Source organism: Falco rusticolus, chromosome Z, assembly GCF_015220075.1.
Source record: "Falco rusticolus isolate bFalRus1 chromosome Z, bFalRus1.pri, whole genome shotgun sequence".
NCBI classification, from domain to species: domain Eukaryota; kingdom Metazoa; phylum Chordata; class Aves; order Falconiformes; family Falconidae; genus Falco; species Falco rusticolus.
The window spans coordinates 32437065-32452749 of NC_051210.1; the positions used below are offsets into that span (position 1 = coordinate 32437065).

The 15685-nt window shown below is 45.8% G+C and overlaps 1 protein-coding gene across 6 annotated transcripts in view; it reads right to left on the reverse strand.

The window, feature by feature from the left end:
* Positions 1–15685, reverse strand: part of PSD3 (pleckstrin and Sec7 domain containing 3) — a 140040-nt gene that overhangs the window by 42176 nt on the left and 82179 nt on the right. For all 6 annotated transcript variants that reach the window (XM_037373694.1, XM_037373693.1, XM_037373692.1 and 3 more), the window contains one exon: positions 2299–2342. In XM_037373694.1, coding sequence (XP_037229591.1) covers positions 2299–2342 — 44 coding nt within the window. The remainder of the gene's footprint in view (positions 1–2298; positions 2343–15685) is intronic.

The following is a 15685-nucleotide window of genomic DNA, read 5'->3' on the forward strand; positions in this document are numbered from 1 at the left end:
TCATAAAGAATAAAGGAGTACTCCTGCTGAAAGTCTCTGAAGCACATCTGCTGTGCCACTTCTCTTGACTACAAAATTGGAGTCAATGGTAGCCTTTTCTTTCCGTAGGCTTTGGATCAGACTGCAATTCTACTGGAAATGGACAGCAAACCATGGAGGATGACGACACACCTAGCTCACAACTAGTAAAATAAGGATCACGAAGCAGTCTTCCCCCATCTGTGTCACTGTTGCCTATGGACTTATTGCCAGTCATTAATCCACCAAATAAGGTACTGCCAGAGCAGCTCTTTAACCGTTGCTTAGCTCATAAGACAGAGTCTTAGATCCTCAAAGAGATTCTGGCTGGAGGAAAGGCATTCCTCCACCATGCCAGCATTGCAAGACAGCTTATGCTGGGTTTTGCAGTCCTATTTCCACCTTTGCCTTACCTTCCATCCCTTCCTCTGCCAACTGCATCAGAGCAGCAAAGGGATACTCTTTGGAAAGAAGAGGGGATCTTCCTCAGTCCCATCACAGCAAACCCGACCATGTCCCCTTCCTATCCACCCTTCTCTGCAGATCACAACAAAGAGCAAGAGAGCGATGTGCCTCCTCCATATGGTTCAGGCAGTCCCAGGGCACCTTGGGGTGATTACTTTACAGCAACCACACACCTCTGTCAAAGTGAGGAGAGACATCTTCACACTCCCTTTTCCAGCCCACACCCTCAGTCTTAAAGGTAAAGGCACAGCCTCTTTGACTATGCCCGGAATGAGCTTTGCTTCTCAGCGTGGAAAGTAATTGTCATATCAGTCCCAGCTATCTGTCTGAGTTTCAGATTGGAATCAACAATTTTTCCCTTTGAGCATTCTACTGGGAGAAGCTGGATTTACACTCACGTTGCAGAGCCTTATTTAGGTAGGATTCTGATTTTTCCCTCTTCCAGCCTGCTTGCAATTTTTCCCCAAACAGTTCATTAGCAAGGGACATGGACTGGACTATGTAAATGCCAAAGCAGTTACCACCTATACAGGAGCAAGCTATCTCATAAATCACCTTGACTGAAGCTCACGGGAGCAGAGCCAGGCATGAGCCAGTTCCCACCTGGAGGCTGCCCAAGTGCATTAGACACGGTATGGTCTCTTGGCAAGAGCTGCAGGAAAATTCTGATATCAAGAAAGTCACATAAAGGATTCTGCTGTGTGTAAAGTACCTGTGAGAGAGTGTCTTGCAAACAGCTCTGGTGTTAGATTCACACAGCATATTCCAGGTCCAAGACACGGTCTGGGAAAATGTCTCCGACTGTGTATTTTATGAGCTCATCAAAGATGGCTCTTCTTGATGATTCTCCTTACCAGCACACCTTCCTCACTACTCTTGACATCACCTAATACACTTTTGAACAGGTGCTGCAATCCCAGCTGGAACTAGCAGCCCTTGTAACTAAGGTTGCACAGCCTGCCAAGAAATTCATTTGCAGATGATGAAATTAAAACAAGGAAGATCAGAAACCAATGGGCCTGCAAGACCTGTGGCAGTTGTAAGTACTTCTAGTACAAAAGGTGCAGGAGTATGCACCCCACACATATATCGTTCTCAAGAAAGGGAGTTTTCAGATATATAAATCCAGGCACATAAACATCTTGTATAGCCAAAACAGATAACAGACATCACTCTTTTATTGCTCCTTGCTGGCATACCTAGACCACATGAAACGTAAGCACCGAGAAATGTCAATTTAACACAATCAGAAGTTGAAGTTCACTCTCACCTGCGTTATTTCCATAGTTAACAAGTGTTAGCCTGTCAAAGGCAGCTAAGGACAGGGGGATATCAGACTGTACAATTTATGATCTTTCGTATTAGGCTGTTGTCAAGTTATCCATAGTTAATCAGGAGACAAACCAAGACAATAAACCAACAGCAGGAAACTCAATCCAAGATGTGTGTTTCTATTCAGTGGTTCTGACATAATGTAACGAAAGATAAAGGGAGAAGTCAACTTCTGTTTTATTTATGCAGTTATAGAACAACAGAGGATTTCATTTCTCTCTTTTCAGGCTGAAGTTTCCTACTAAATGAAACGTCCTCTTTCCTTACAAATGCAGTTGGCTCCTATCATTAACAACTCCCCTTGCTGGAGAAACAGAGGAGGCAGTGTTGCCAGGTCATTCATTAACAGAAAAGCAAACTTATTACATTCCCTAGCTATCTTCTACACTCTTTGGAGCCCACTCAGATGGTGACATAGGATGTATGAACAGATTACTACATAGGTACTATTTTAAACTCGTAATTTCTATGCCATATACTTACACTGCCCATTCCAGCTTCTCATTCTTGATCGAATTGTAGAGGGCCTGCAAAGGGAGAGAAATGAGATGACATTATTGTTTGACGACATTATTGTTTGACCCCTGTTACACATACGTTAACAAGCTGAGGAAAATTACCTAATTAATACCAGCAAGAAATCTGTCTCTGATCAAGGAAGTACAGTATCTGCTTATGGTCTAATGCAAAAGTCTTGAGCAGAAATGTCACCTAAGCAAAAAAATATCAGAAGGCAGGGTTTGAGATTACAGTCATTTTCTCAAGTGGGTTATTGGGTTTTGTGGTTCGGCTTTTTTAAAATAACCCTGTTAAGTTTGCAAAAGCTTCAAGACTTGAAATTCAAGGTCCAATTCAATTCCTGATAGTGAGATTTTTTTGTCATTGACTTTAATGGGGCCAAGATTTTGCTGTATGGGCTTACCTGTAAAACTATGCCAGAATAGCCATCCAAATGTCCTAAGCCTCACAGCCACCTGACTGCTTTCCCAGTCACATCCCCAAACATAACCATGATCCATTTCAAAGACCAAAACAGAAAATTAATGATAAGCATCTTTCATGCTTGAAGACCAATGTCTTGGACTGCTGCCTGCTAACACTATTACTCTTTCAATTCATAGGAAAGATGCAAGTAGTTTTGACACCAAAGGTCACAGTTCTGTTGTAGATACCAGCCTGCAAAGAAAAGACTCTGGAAGCTGACTTAAGGGTGGGCATCAGACAGCTGGGATGGATTTCTTTTGAGAGGAAGTAGGCGTATCACTTGGATAAGTGTGTCTGCTTTCAGCCCTCCAGTAGCTGATGCATACAATGGGTAAATGCTATTACTACAAGCTAATGGAGTTCTTCAAATAGGCCACTTGACTCAAGTGAAGTATTTTGGTATGGAACGTCCCTGATTCTCACACTTACAATCCACATTTGTAATTTATCTTATATACATAGCTAGATTTATTCCCCCTGGCACATAACTCCTACACAGCCTCAAAATATGTTAACGTGTAGAAGAACTGTTGATGCACATGATTACCAAAAAGTAGCACATCAAGTATGAACAAGCCTGAAAATCACATACTATAATAGCTATGACACGCTCAACAGAAACATTAGCATTTTAATAGCCTTAACTCTGATCTAAAACAAAAAATGGTTTGGAAAACTGAAGAGTTGAAACTAGCCTTGTGAATATGCCACAGCTGAACTTGCACTGCGAATCCTATGAGCATATCCCACTGCTCATCCTGGGATCCACCAGCTCCCTCCGAAATCTTGCACCATTTGTTTGAAGATCCTTAACATTCAGCTGTGCGAAAATCTGGCTCGACTGAACCATACACAAGCAGATCAAACATAATGGTACAACTCACCTCACGCTGATGCTGCACAAGCAGCAACTTTCATCACAGTGCACTGTCAAAGTAGGCTTCTCTGAGAAACAGAACAGATACGACCCCCAGGAGGAAGCATCCCACATCCTACTTACACTGAGCTAGCAGAGAGAGAGACCCGCTGCTAACAGGGCTTTGCTGCGCTACTCACAGCAATATGAAGAAGTATTTCCAAATCTGGAGTTTTCACTGTCTATTTCTATATATCCTGTCTGCTCTAAATTTGTATAAGGAGTTCTGATCCAAAGGCAAACAGCCAAAGGTGAAAGAAACAACATTGCTGGCAGTTTGTAACCACTTTGCTTAATTTTCAGATGAAAGTTATCAAGAGATTTTAAGACCACCCTGCACGAAGCAAGAAAGCACTAACATTTCCCCCTCCCACCGTGCAGCCTGCAGTCCAGCAGAATTAGACACACCTCCATTTTTCTGCACAGGCTGATCCTGACACTGGGGTGTCACCCAATGTCTGCTATTAGAAGCCACTATGTTTCAGATGTTTTGGACAAAATCCTCCTCTTATTCTTTGACTTGCACTTTTGTTCCTATTACAATTAAAATGTTCTCTTATATTTTGAGCCAGAAAACTACTTCCAAATTGGACAAAATCCTCCTCTTATTCTTTGGCTTGCACTTTTCTTCCTATTACAATTAAAATGCTCTCTTATACTTTGAGCCAGAAAACTACTTCCAAATATAAGGCAAAGGGGCTGCATTTTTTCCCCAGTTGCTTCCCCATATTTTTTTTTTCAGAAGCAGTATTTTTTTCACTAGCTGGTTGGATAAACTTTTGAAACAGCAAAAACCTGGCCCAAGGTATCAGAAATGCCTTTTGCTGTTCTCTGACCCAAATGCCTACAAGATTGTGTCACAACCTCTGAAAATGAGCACCTGCCCTGTGCAGTACTACTTTGTATGTGATTTTACTGCTAAGAAAGTCTCTAGGGATCACTACAGCCAAAGAGCAAGACACACAAAAACAGCACTCCAGATTGGTGCGGGAACAACAAATGCCCCAGGCTTTTGCCTTGTGAAAAGTGACATGTGTTTGTCCCTATCTTTAATAATGAGCCAGGCTCCATCTTCCTTCTTTAGGGAGTAACAGACACCAGCCCAGTCATATGGCATACATCTGACTAAGGACACACTGTCCCTCATAGAGCATCAAATACAGTCTCTCAGAAAGTCTCTGCTATTCACAAAAATGAAGGAAAACCCTAGAGAGTATCCACAGGCCAGGCAGCTGTATACAGGGCATGTTCGGTGTGCCTACCAAGCACGTTCAGTGAGACCTCAGTAAGCAGACCTCTCAAGGGATGGAGATACATGAGTTCTCATGCCTGCCCCTCGACCCACCTCTCTGGCAGAGGCTGCTGCCAGGCTGCACACTCACCGCAGGACTCATGAGCCTTTTAGAGCTGCTTTACGCTCCTTCTCCAAAGCAATTTATGCTTTAACATTTTCCTGATGTCTGCTGGGCTCTCACATGATCTGGAGAAGAAAAATTTCTCCCTCCCATGTTTTGCAACCAGTAGCAGAAGTGTATAGGCCAGGACCTGCTCTATCATTTATGTCACGGCTGTTTCCCAAGGCCCTGATTCAGATAGCAGCTCTTTTCAGCACACGTATCTCCACAGTATGATTGAACCAAACAAACCTGGAGACAAGCATTTAAATGCTTTGCTAAATTGCAACAAAGCTGATCAGAGATTATGGCAGGGACACGACTTTCACCATACTTAACTAGCTACAAGGATAGGTTTTATTAACTCATGTTTTCTCCCTGGGAAACGAAGAATAAAAAAATATCTCTGATTTAAAGCAGTCTTAGAGTTTGACAACAACCACAGCTTCTTACCTGCTAGCCTGGGAAGTGCTTGACAAATTTGTTATCTAAGCCAGAACACTGGAGGCTGGACCACAGCAGGGAATGTCAGAATGAATACTGCATGGATCTCATCTTGCAAGCTGGATCAATACCCCTTGGAAAGGGGAGAGACCATCTATCTCTTTTGGCACCCAAGGCTACTGTAGGCAGGATCCAACCCCCAGCTACCAACTACTCAGCAGTGTCCAACTTCACTGCTTCAATTCTTCAGCTCTATCACCACCACAGAAACTCCTTACAGTTTTCCCCTTTCTGAGAACTGCTGATCTCTGGGTCCAGCTCACCTGAGGCCCAGCAGGGTTCTAAGCTCCCTGACGAAACTAACACAGTTTTGAAGGGAGAATAAAAGAAATTAACGGTTGCTAGACACAACAGCAGACACCATCCTAGACACCTTCCTTATTTTAACTTCAATGCTGTTTCATACAGCTTCAATCTGACCCTTAGCAGACTGGTGTGTAAAAAAACAAGGGATTTGCTAGGTGTTTGCAGGATTTGTTAGCATTTGTTAGTAAACTAGGTAAGAAACTTACAGATTCTTTCTCTAGCCTGTAACTCTGTAAGAAGCTGTGGAATTCCATCCCTATTTTCCCCCTGTTAAACAGGTAGATGAACTACAAATCCAGGTTTTCACAAGCTCTCACCACTTGGTACTTTTATTCCAACTGTAAAGAGAAGCAAAACTATGCAGTCAGTGCTTCTGAAAACTCCTGTTTATTTTACAAAACTGCCAAGAAAAAAAAGGTCACTTGCCATCCTCACCTCCCTCCAAATCTTGTCACATGCACAAACCGTTGGACCCATTTAAACAGGCTGTTCTCGGCACCTGCCGACTGCCGACTGTGTGAGTCAGCCTCAGCATGCAGAAGCAGTGAACGAAAGAAAGGTACAACCAGGTGCGCCCACAGGGACAAAGACGTAACAAATTACCCAGATATTCATCTTGGTAAATCATCTAGGTAACAAGTAGGCACAGGATCTCCCAAGCCTGGTAGGGTGCAAGATGCTGAAGAGGTCCCAGGGGACCATGTGATCCCTTCCCTTGAAAGGCAACATAGGGGCTGGTTCTTGAAGCAGACTACTGACTTTCTGTACACACTAGCCCATTCAGAAAAACCTGCCAAGAGGGAAAGAAATACACGACGGATATTTTTTATACCTCCTCCATGCACAAAGGAGAAGGAGCCAGAAATGCCTGATGTGAGCTGGTAAACAGCCAAAACCAAAACTGAGTTCAAAGAGTCAGCAGGAATGAACCTGTCTTCTCTAGTCTTTGTTTCCTAGGCTCTCCACCTACACTCAGTTCCACCATGACTTCTGGAGTCATCCTTGGGGGAATGACCATCTGACCATAACAGGAGATGCGCCAGGTGGCTTTTGCTGCCCCCAGGACAGGGATGCACTTGTGCTCTCTGCCACCCTCCACTGCAGCCACTGTCAGAAGAAGCCCTGCCTGGGGACACTCCTCCTTCACCTCCAGCTGGCAGCAGCACAGCTGATCCCAGGCAGCCAAGGAAGTCCCAGTCACACCCTAGGGCAAAGACATGCTCAGCCTTTGCAGCCAGAAGTACTCAGTCGGAAGTTCAGCATCTCTCCCAGTCACTCAGCATCAGCTCATCAGCTCTGTCCCTGGCACCACAGCACACAGTCAGGCACGGTTGTTTATAGGAAGGAGGAAAAGGTAGCAGAACCCTACAAAAATAAAACAGGTAAATGAGGCAACAGATACTAGACCCTGCAGATGTCTGCACGCAGTCCTGATAGGTGTTAATATGCCCATCCTTTGGACCAGTGTCTGTCTCTGTGTCACTGCCTGCTGCCAGCTTTGGATGGGGTGAGACACATTGCTATATACCACTCCCAGTGTGCTGTTTAGGTGATTACCTGAAGGCTGACCCTCCCTCCAGAACTGTTGCCTGCATCCAGATCTACACTACTTCACCGTCTCCTATACGCCATCTTCCCTGAAAATCCAAATCTTGAAATTTTCTCCTGTCCTCATGCACAGATCTGTAACACCTGGTGAGGCGAGGATCAGGGTTCTGATCACTGAGTGCCTGTTAGCTCCTTGCCAGGCTCAAAGCCCACATGCCCCCCATGTCTCATGCATATTCCCCCTTCTGATGTGGATGCAGCAAGGATGCCAGAATAGTACCCCAAGAAGCCTGCAGGTTAGTGCACGGCATGGCATGTCTGCTGACACCACTCTCAATTTCAAATTCCACTGGTTTGTACAACAAACGTCCTTCTAACAAGCTGGCACACATTACTCATAAAACAGCACAGAGCTGTTCAGCAGCATATGGAACTGATGAATGTTGTTTTGGTGTGGGTGGAGATAGGGTTGATAGGAATGTTTTAGGGGGAAGGAAAGAAGATCATTTCACCCAGGGAATTTCAAGTGCGTCACCAACTGGAGGAGAACATTTCTAGGAGAAACTCCTCTGTTAAAAATCTGGTTTGTGTGGAGACAGGGGGGGAGGGGGAGGAGGAGAAAAAAGAAAGGAAAGATTGTACCAGATACATCATCACAAAATAGAAAAGGATGGTTACCTGGGGCTCTTGAGAGCCAAGAAATTAATGCCACACAAGAAATGTGTCCTCTATTAAACTGATCGATGGGGATTGCTAGAAAAGATTTGTTCTGTACTTGCTGGAGTATTTCATCAGTGTTACTGGTAAAGGCAGCATACTGAATTATTATGGGTAAACAGAGGAAAGGCTAGAGAGAAGTGTTTCTTGATAGTGGAGCACCTACACAGCCTATTTCAGAAATCGTTTTATTGGCCCTGTGCATTTGCAGGCAGGACAGGCACAGGCACTCTGCAATTCAGTCCATGGCTGCAGGAAAACAGTCTGTCAGGAGGAGAGACTGCTGAGCACACCGGGTCACACAGACGATTCTAAGGTCCTCTGACTCACCTTGCACACAGCCTGGGTATCCTTTTTGCAGGTTCTCCTGCTGGCCTGAGGCTGTGATACCTGCCTATAACACACAACGAGGACGCATTACCTAGTGCACCCTGCATATGCACGGGTGCATGTGTGTGTGTATGTGCGCACAGAAGTACTACCTGATGTTTTTCAAGATGAAAAGTCCTCAGGCTACCTAGCTTCTTTAACACTGGCAGCAGGCACCATGTTGGTGCTTTGTTCATACTGGCTAGAGTATGAGGATATAAGACACTCTCTAGCTCAGCAAAATAGGCTGAGTCACCTAAGTGCAAAGTATCAGAGTATGTTCCTGAGGCACAAATGGGTTAAATCTGTCTCCTGCCCTGAGTCAGCTGAAGCAGTTGTGGAAATAGGTTTCAAGCATTGTTAATGAGTTTGTATGAGGAGCAGATGAAATATAAGGCAGTCCAGACACAAAGGGGGAAACACACGCACAGAAATATGGAAGAGTACAAGTCTACAAATCAAACCCTGCTTGAGACTGAGGGGATCTACATGGCATCACTGTCCAGAAAGCCCAGCCTAGAACTGAAGACATTCTGTAAGAGGTGATATACAAGCACACACACACACAGACTTAGACTGATAAAAAGACCTTTGCCACACTACACATTGGCAACAACTTCCAGGTCTCTTTCACCAGCACAGCAGTACAGAAAGCTAAAGCTCAAATATAAATCAGTTCTCTAAATCAGTGACATCTTAGCCAAATAGATGGGCAGACAAAGAACAGACGGGGAACAGACATATGGGAAGAACAGGGCTGCCCAAAATCACAAAACCAATCAGTGCCAGAGCTGCTTGTCATCTCGTCAAGTGGGCAGGCATCACTGATGGGCACGCAGGGATCTTCTCAGTCCCTCTGTAACACAGCTTTTACGGGTCTTAGATGTTCCACAGATACAAATGCCTTTGTATGAAATAAGCAAACAGCACTACAAACAAAACCAAAGCTGCAGTATGCTTCCCAACTTACTGAGCTAGGCAGAAGTGGGCATCTTTCACACAGCAGCCTACACTCAGGAGGCAGAAATATGAATCCCACAGAGGGACGAACACAGTGCGTTCATCACTGCAGTAGCTAACTAACTGTACCACATACCATTCCTGGGGGAAAGTCTCTGCCCTGAGGATGTTACATTATGCATACACAGTGGACACAAAGCCTGGCAGAGGGAACAGCAGTTTAAGTGATAAGTGATTCACCCAATGTCAAAAGACCCCAGTTTCCATCATATGCAGAGACTTCTCGTACAGAAATCCTCCCATTGAATACAGTGTGATTATTCCCATGCCTAGGGTGACAGCGATCACAAAATCAGGTTGCAGACTTTACTCTGGCATTTGCTGGAGTAACAGATACTGCATCAGCAACAGCCTGAGAATGATGGCCATGCCATTTCTCTGCCACAACCTCAGCAGTACACCATTTCTTAGTTATGGTTAATAAGGCCCCCAAAACAGAGGTTCCTGAAATGGGCCTGAATAAAATACTTTATTCCTATTTGCGTTATTCTTTGATTAAGACTCTGCAGCTGAGGCACTGAAATACCATACAACCTGTAAGCCAGCAGAGAGTGATCTGCCAGGAACTACTGTGCAGCATTGGGATCTTTTCACCATAGCAGACGAGGTTTCTCTCAGGACAGATAAAAGATTTAGGGAAGGGACAGCACAGGAAGATGCATGCATGTGCCTGCCTGTTTGTATGCACATGGATAAAAGACATGGTTAAATGCCTTTGGATGATGCTCTGAAATATTTCAGCTTCATTGAACACACCTTTACTAATGTTTTTATCTTCTAATCCCAAGGCAGAATTAATTTGCAGCAGGAATGAAATTAGAGGCATATTCAGTCACTGCATAAAGTTCATCCAACCCTTGGAGTCACGGAGCACCTTTGGGGAGGGAGATGGCTATTAAAGCTCTTGCCAGAGCTTCCCGAGTGCCTCTCAGTTACTGAGCAGGAGCAAGGAATGAGGAAAGAGATACTGCATGGAGTGTCAGTTGTTTGCCTAGGAACCGAACAACTGGGCTGGGCAAGGAGATGCTGCACGCAGCCACTGTAGCATCTGGGCATAGCCTGTGCTACTGACTGCTAGCTACAATACACTAATGTATTCCTATAAATGCATAAGTGATGCCTTCCTAATAAATACTTGACAGCAACATTTAATCATGCATGTAATTGAGACAACTAGCACCCACACCTACTAAACCACAGAGCTGCAGAGAAGGAGCAAAAATTATTTTTCTATAGAAAACCATTCCCATTAAACAGCTAATCCCAAGGGCATCACTTGCCAACCCTGGCACCTTTCCCAAGAGCAGAGCTTCGATTAGCATTCCCACTAGCAAGTTTTCACTGTTTACTATTGCACCAAGCTCAGTGACAGGGCATTCCTCTAAGACTCGATCACTATCACACACCAGACCTTTTTCACCTTCAAGTCTCTCCTCAAATCTAGAGATTATTTTCTGACCTGACAGCAATTCTGTGATCACTGCAGATCATCCAGAGCCCTTAATTCCTGCAGAGGGTAACCTTTTCAGTAACAACATCTCCACTCCTAGCCAAGAGAAACACAATGAATACTTAGTTATTTACCTTGCTTTCTTTAGTAGAAAACTCAGAGGAGTTGGAGATTTTCATAGATTTTGACCGATGGGACTGCCGCCAAAGAGATTCTTCTCGTGAGTATTTCACCGAACCTGAGGCTCTCACCCGGACTTTGCTGGTGCTCTGAACACTGTTAACTCCAATCATTTCCAAAAGTGAGTGTGCGGGATAGGGAAGAAGAAAGCTAATGGCACTCCCCAGTCCCCTGCAGAGGAGTTGGGAAAGGTTATGTCTGGAGAGCCCAGGCTCAAGCAATCAGTGTTTGCTTAAAGCGCACTAGGCTGTTTTCTCCAGCATCTTCAGGCACACTGTTTGGAGCCTGCCTGATTGTTCCAGGCATTGCTCACGTCACTGGAGGGGGGGGCGAGAAAAAGAAAACGAAGAGGCTGATTGATAGAAACTCCTCCCCTGCTCCACTCCTCTCTCTAGCATCGACTCTCCCTTCATACACACACAACAGCAAGACGGAAAGAGGTGGAGAGAAAGATCCTGGAACAAATGCTAGCAGATCAAGCAAGAGATTCATTTTCAGCTCACACAGCCACACTTCCCTGCCTGCAACAGCCTGCCATGCTCATTACTGCCTGCAATAACAAAGGACACCATAAAAAGAGTGTTCGATCACCTGCCAGCTACAGGCTTCTGGATGTGAGAAATACCGATGGATTCCCAAAGCACTGGAGAAACGAGTGAAAGCCCACAGCACTATAACAAAGTTCTGGCAAGCCCCAGAGAGATGCCCCAGCATAATTCCACAACTCTCAGCGTTTGCTCTCGCTAGACTGAGTCCTTGGGGTGCCTTCCCAGGGGAAGCAAGGGGGAGCAAGACAACTTTGACACTAAGAGGGGCTTAGGGGAAAAAGAGATGGCTCTCCCAAGCTCACCAGCACAAACCAGTGGCAAAGCTGCGAGCGAGGAGCTGGGGACCCATCTCCCCCTGTCAGCACCCAGGAAAGCTGTAGCCATAGCCCGCCATGAGCAAACCGCACGCTCTGGCCAGCTGACCCTGTGAGCCATGCTGTTCCCAAGTGGCAATCTGTTCCTCCCCTGCAGGAAACCCACACTGCCCGGTGCTGGGGTGGCTACTGCCCATGGCGCGTGCACGCTGCAGGCACCATCCCAACCCGCATGCGCCCAGCTCCGCAGGCCAGGCACGTTTCCCCCCACGCACGGGGCATGGGGAGGCCGACGCCAATGGCAGGTGGTGCTCTTACCAGGGGTGGATGCACTATATAAGGCAAAAGAGAGATGTTTACCTCAGTGTTGCAAAAGCACCATCATTTCTGGCTCCTGGAGACCCAGAGCACAGCAGACTGTGCATTGCCATGGCAACCTGCTCCGATGAGAGGGAGAGATCTCCGCTCTGCTCAGCACTCAGCACCAGCACGGGGTCCTGGCAGCTGCCAGCACACACCGGGGGCAGGTGGAGCAGCTTGCACCGGGGCAGAAGTGGATGATCCCATCATCCCAAACTCAGAAGAGGCAAACAGCTTGTGCAGAGCAAGCATGAGGAGCTGGAAGGCTGCACAGCACGGGGACCTCACCGCAGGCTAACACCACAGGTTCAGCAGCCTGTCCATGCTGCCAGCCCACCAGGCAGGGCCAGGCCAGCACTCTGGGAGGACACTGGAGCCTCCTGTCCCACTCCCACCACCATGCACATGGACCTGCAAGTGTGTGCATGCGGCCAGGGACGAGGGGCCGCTGCCCTGGCACACCAACGCAAATGTCCTGTGCTGAAACACACTGGGTAGCTGAAAGCTGGGTGAAGGGGCTCTGGCCCCCATGCACGTCCGAGTCCTGTTCAGCGTCAACCAAGCCATGCTGAGGCAGAGATACAGTTTGTTCACTCTATGTCACGTGCAAAACAGCACCCAGGAGGAGATAAGAAGTAGATTAATTGAGTGGGCTTTCCCTCTGGTTACACCTTCTCAAGCATCTTGCAATCACACATTTACATCCTTAGTGGGCAAATGGCTAGACAGTCACATTATGGTCCTAGGTGCATTTTGCTCATAAAAGACACTGCTGCCTCCCCAGTATGCAGCAGCCTTTCAGTCAGCAGTCACCCTGTGCTCGTGTTACCCCCAAGGATGCTACAGGTGTAACCCTTCTCACAGACTGTAATAGGCGTGGACCATGCTGAAGGACAATGGTCAGTGGAACTGGGAACAAGGAGCCTAAATATCAATATAAAAGCTGTTGCTGGGGTGAGAAACTTCTGATTCCCCACAGATCCTGCGTCTGTTCTGCCTGAGGTACATACTTCTTCCCACCTGGCAAACATGCAAAATGCATTTTCATTTCCATGACAGTCAGGACACTTGCCCCCACCTCACACATTAAGATCAAATCCCAAGCATGCTCCAGCTTTTTTACACAAACCTGTCATTGCTAGGGGGTACCTGCAGGAACAGAGGACCCTTTTTCTCTGGCAACAAGCAATTGCATGCTCCAAGTTACTTGTGCCACTTCCCAGAAAAGGTTTTATGTTACTTAACCCATATGAAATTATCCACTGCTAGTGGAAAAGCTTTTCAAAGAAAATAGCTTCTTAGAGGAAATTCTCAGTGCAATCAAACAGCTCCAGAGGAGCTAAGCAGCAGGTCCCGACAGGTGCTATATAAATGGCCACAAATCACTCCCTATCCTAGCAGGCCCCTGCCTAGCAGATTATTCTTGCTCTCAGATTTATAAGGCCACCTCCCCAAGCACCCTCAACACATTTGAAATAATTATATTCCCTAAATATCACACACAGACCTAGGCCAATGTGAATTACACAGACCAATTTCATTATTAAACACAAGCTAGACTGAATCAGCGCAACATTTCTCTTCTGTTGCCCACAGCGCACTACCATTGCCGCTAAGTGTGCCAGCTCTTCACCTAGCATCCACTGAGCTAAGATTAGGAGATCCTCAGGCAGGACAGGAACAGGTCTGCATTCAGCTGTAACCGAGCAGCAGTCCAAAACGCCAAGGGTGACACGCTGCATCTTGTTCAATTTTATTTTTTCCCCCCCAAAGGAGTATGGAAAACACTTCTCAGCTTACGCGCTCCAAAAGACAGAGCCTCCTGAGATCATGCTTTTGAAGTCTTAAATGTCTTCAGCTCAGGGATTCAGCTCAGATTTCACCAGTGCCCCTGATTTTCATCTGCAAGTGATAATACAGCCCTGTACTCCTGACTGAGCCAGCAGCCCTCTGTACACAGTGACTATCTTCTTCTGGGAAAAGACCACTCTTCAACATTAGAGAAGGCCCACCATTTTAGAAATTAGTATGCACACAGAATTGATTTCTGTCTGTAACTGAGCAACAGGGATTTCTGAGGGAGAAGTGGGTTGTTAACATAAATAGAGGAACAGAAGGGATTTTTTTACAGAGGGGCTGAAATGGCTGTGCAACACCAGAAAAACAAAAGCTGTCCACACCCTGGGGACCCTCCGGGTGTGTCCAGAAGCCATGACCTTCCCCTTGATCAGAGGCCAGCAAAGAGGTGGTGGGAAAGGCGCAGAATGCAGATATTCAGTCAATATTTAGCCTGAACAACCCAGTGACACTACTGGGGTGACTAGAAGGATGGCGAGCCTATTTAGGGTCCCTTCCTACTCTAAGGAGGAAACCATAAACCAGCAGAGGGATTTGAAACCTGGGCCAGAACAAATGCAGGAGGGGAAAACCAGAGTCTCTACTCTTCCTTCCATCTCACCCTTTTAAACCACCCAAAAACTTGTCAGCCTACGGCAGACTACATCACCCACAGGTAGCCATTCCAACTTACTGTGCAATGAGCTCCTTCCCATCTCTTCCTCCCACCGGTCAAGTTTCCCTGGGAGGCCAAATGTACTCAGTCCTTGCTTGGTCCTCCTAACATAATTCAGCAAATCAACAAACACAAGAAGAAAAGCTGTGGAATTCAAAGTGAAATCCAATACTGGCTTTTAGGGACCAAACCCAAGGACCACATTATTGTGTCTGAAGAACTCTGTGTCTTCACACAAAGCCGCACAAATTCATTAGCATCACTTAAGCCTGATCCCAGTGACAAAAATACCAACAAAAGCCAACCAGATATGTAAACACACACACATCGATTACCCAAAATATACACTCAAAAGCCAGTAACATATTGGTGTAGCATAGAAAAGCGGCACTATTTAATGCTGCTATTAAATACTGCTTGTTAAATAAACAACATTACATCTTCCGTAACATTGCTTTCCTTCTTCCTTCATTCTTGGGGCTTTTTTTTCTCCCCAAAAAGGACAGGGAGGGGAAAGTTAATTCTTCTGGATAGGCTACTCATACACGATGGCTACAGAACTAGAGCTTAATAACTGATCAACAGTAAAACTCTTGAACTGACGTTCCTAAGATAATGACTTCTGAGGTGTGCTGACTAGGGGGAGCTGACAATCAACATTAAATCTAAATGTCTCCAGCTACCATCCCTGTAAACAGCAGAAATACTTGAGCAACGACTTCATTTCTACATGCATAAGCAACGAGGT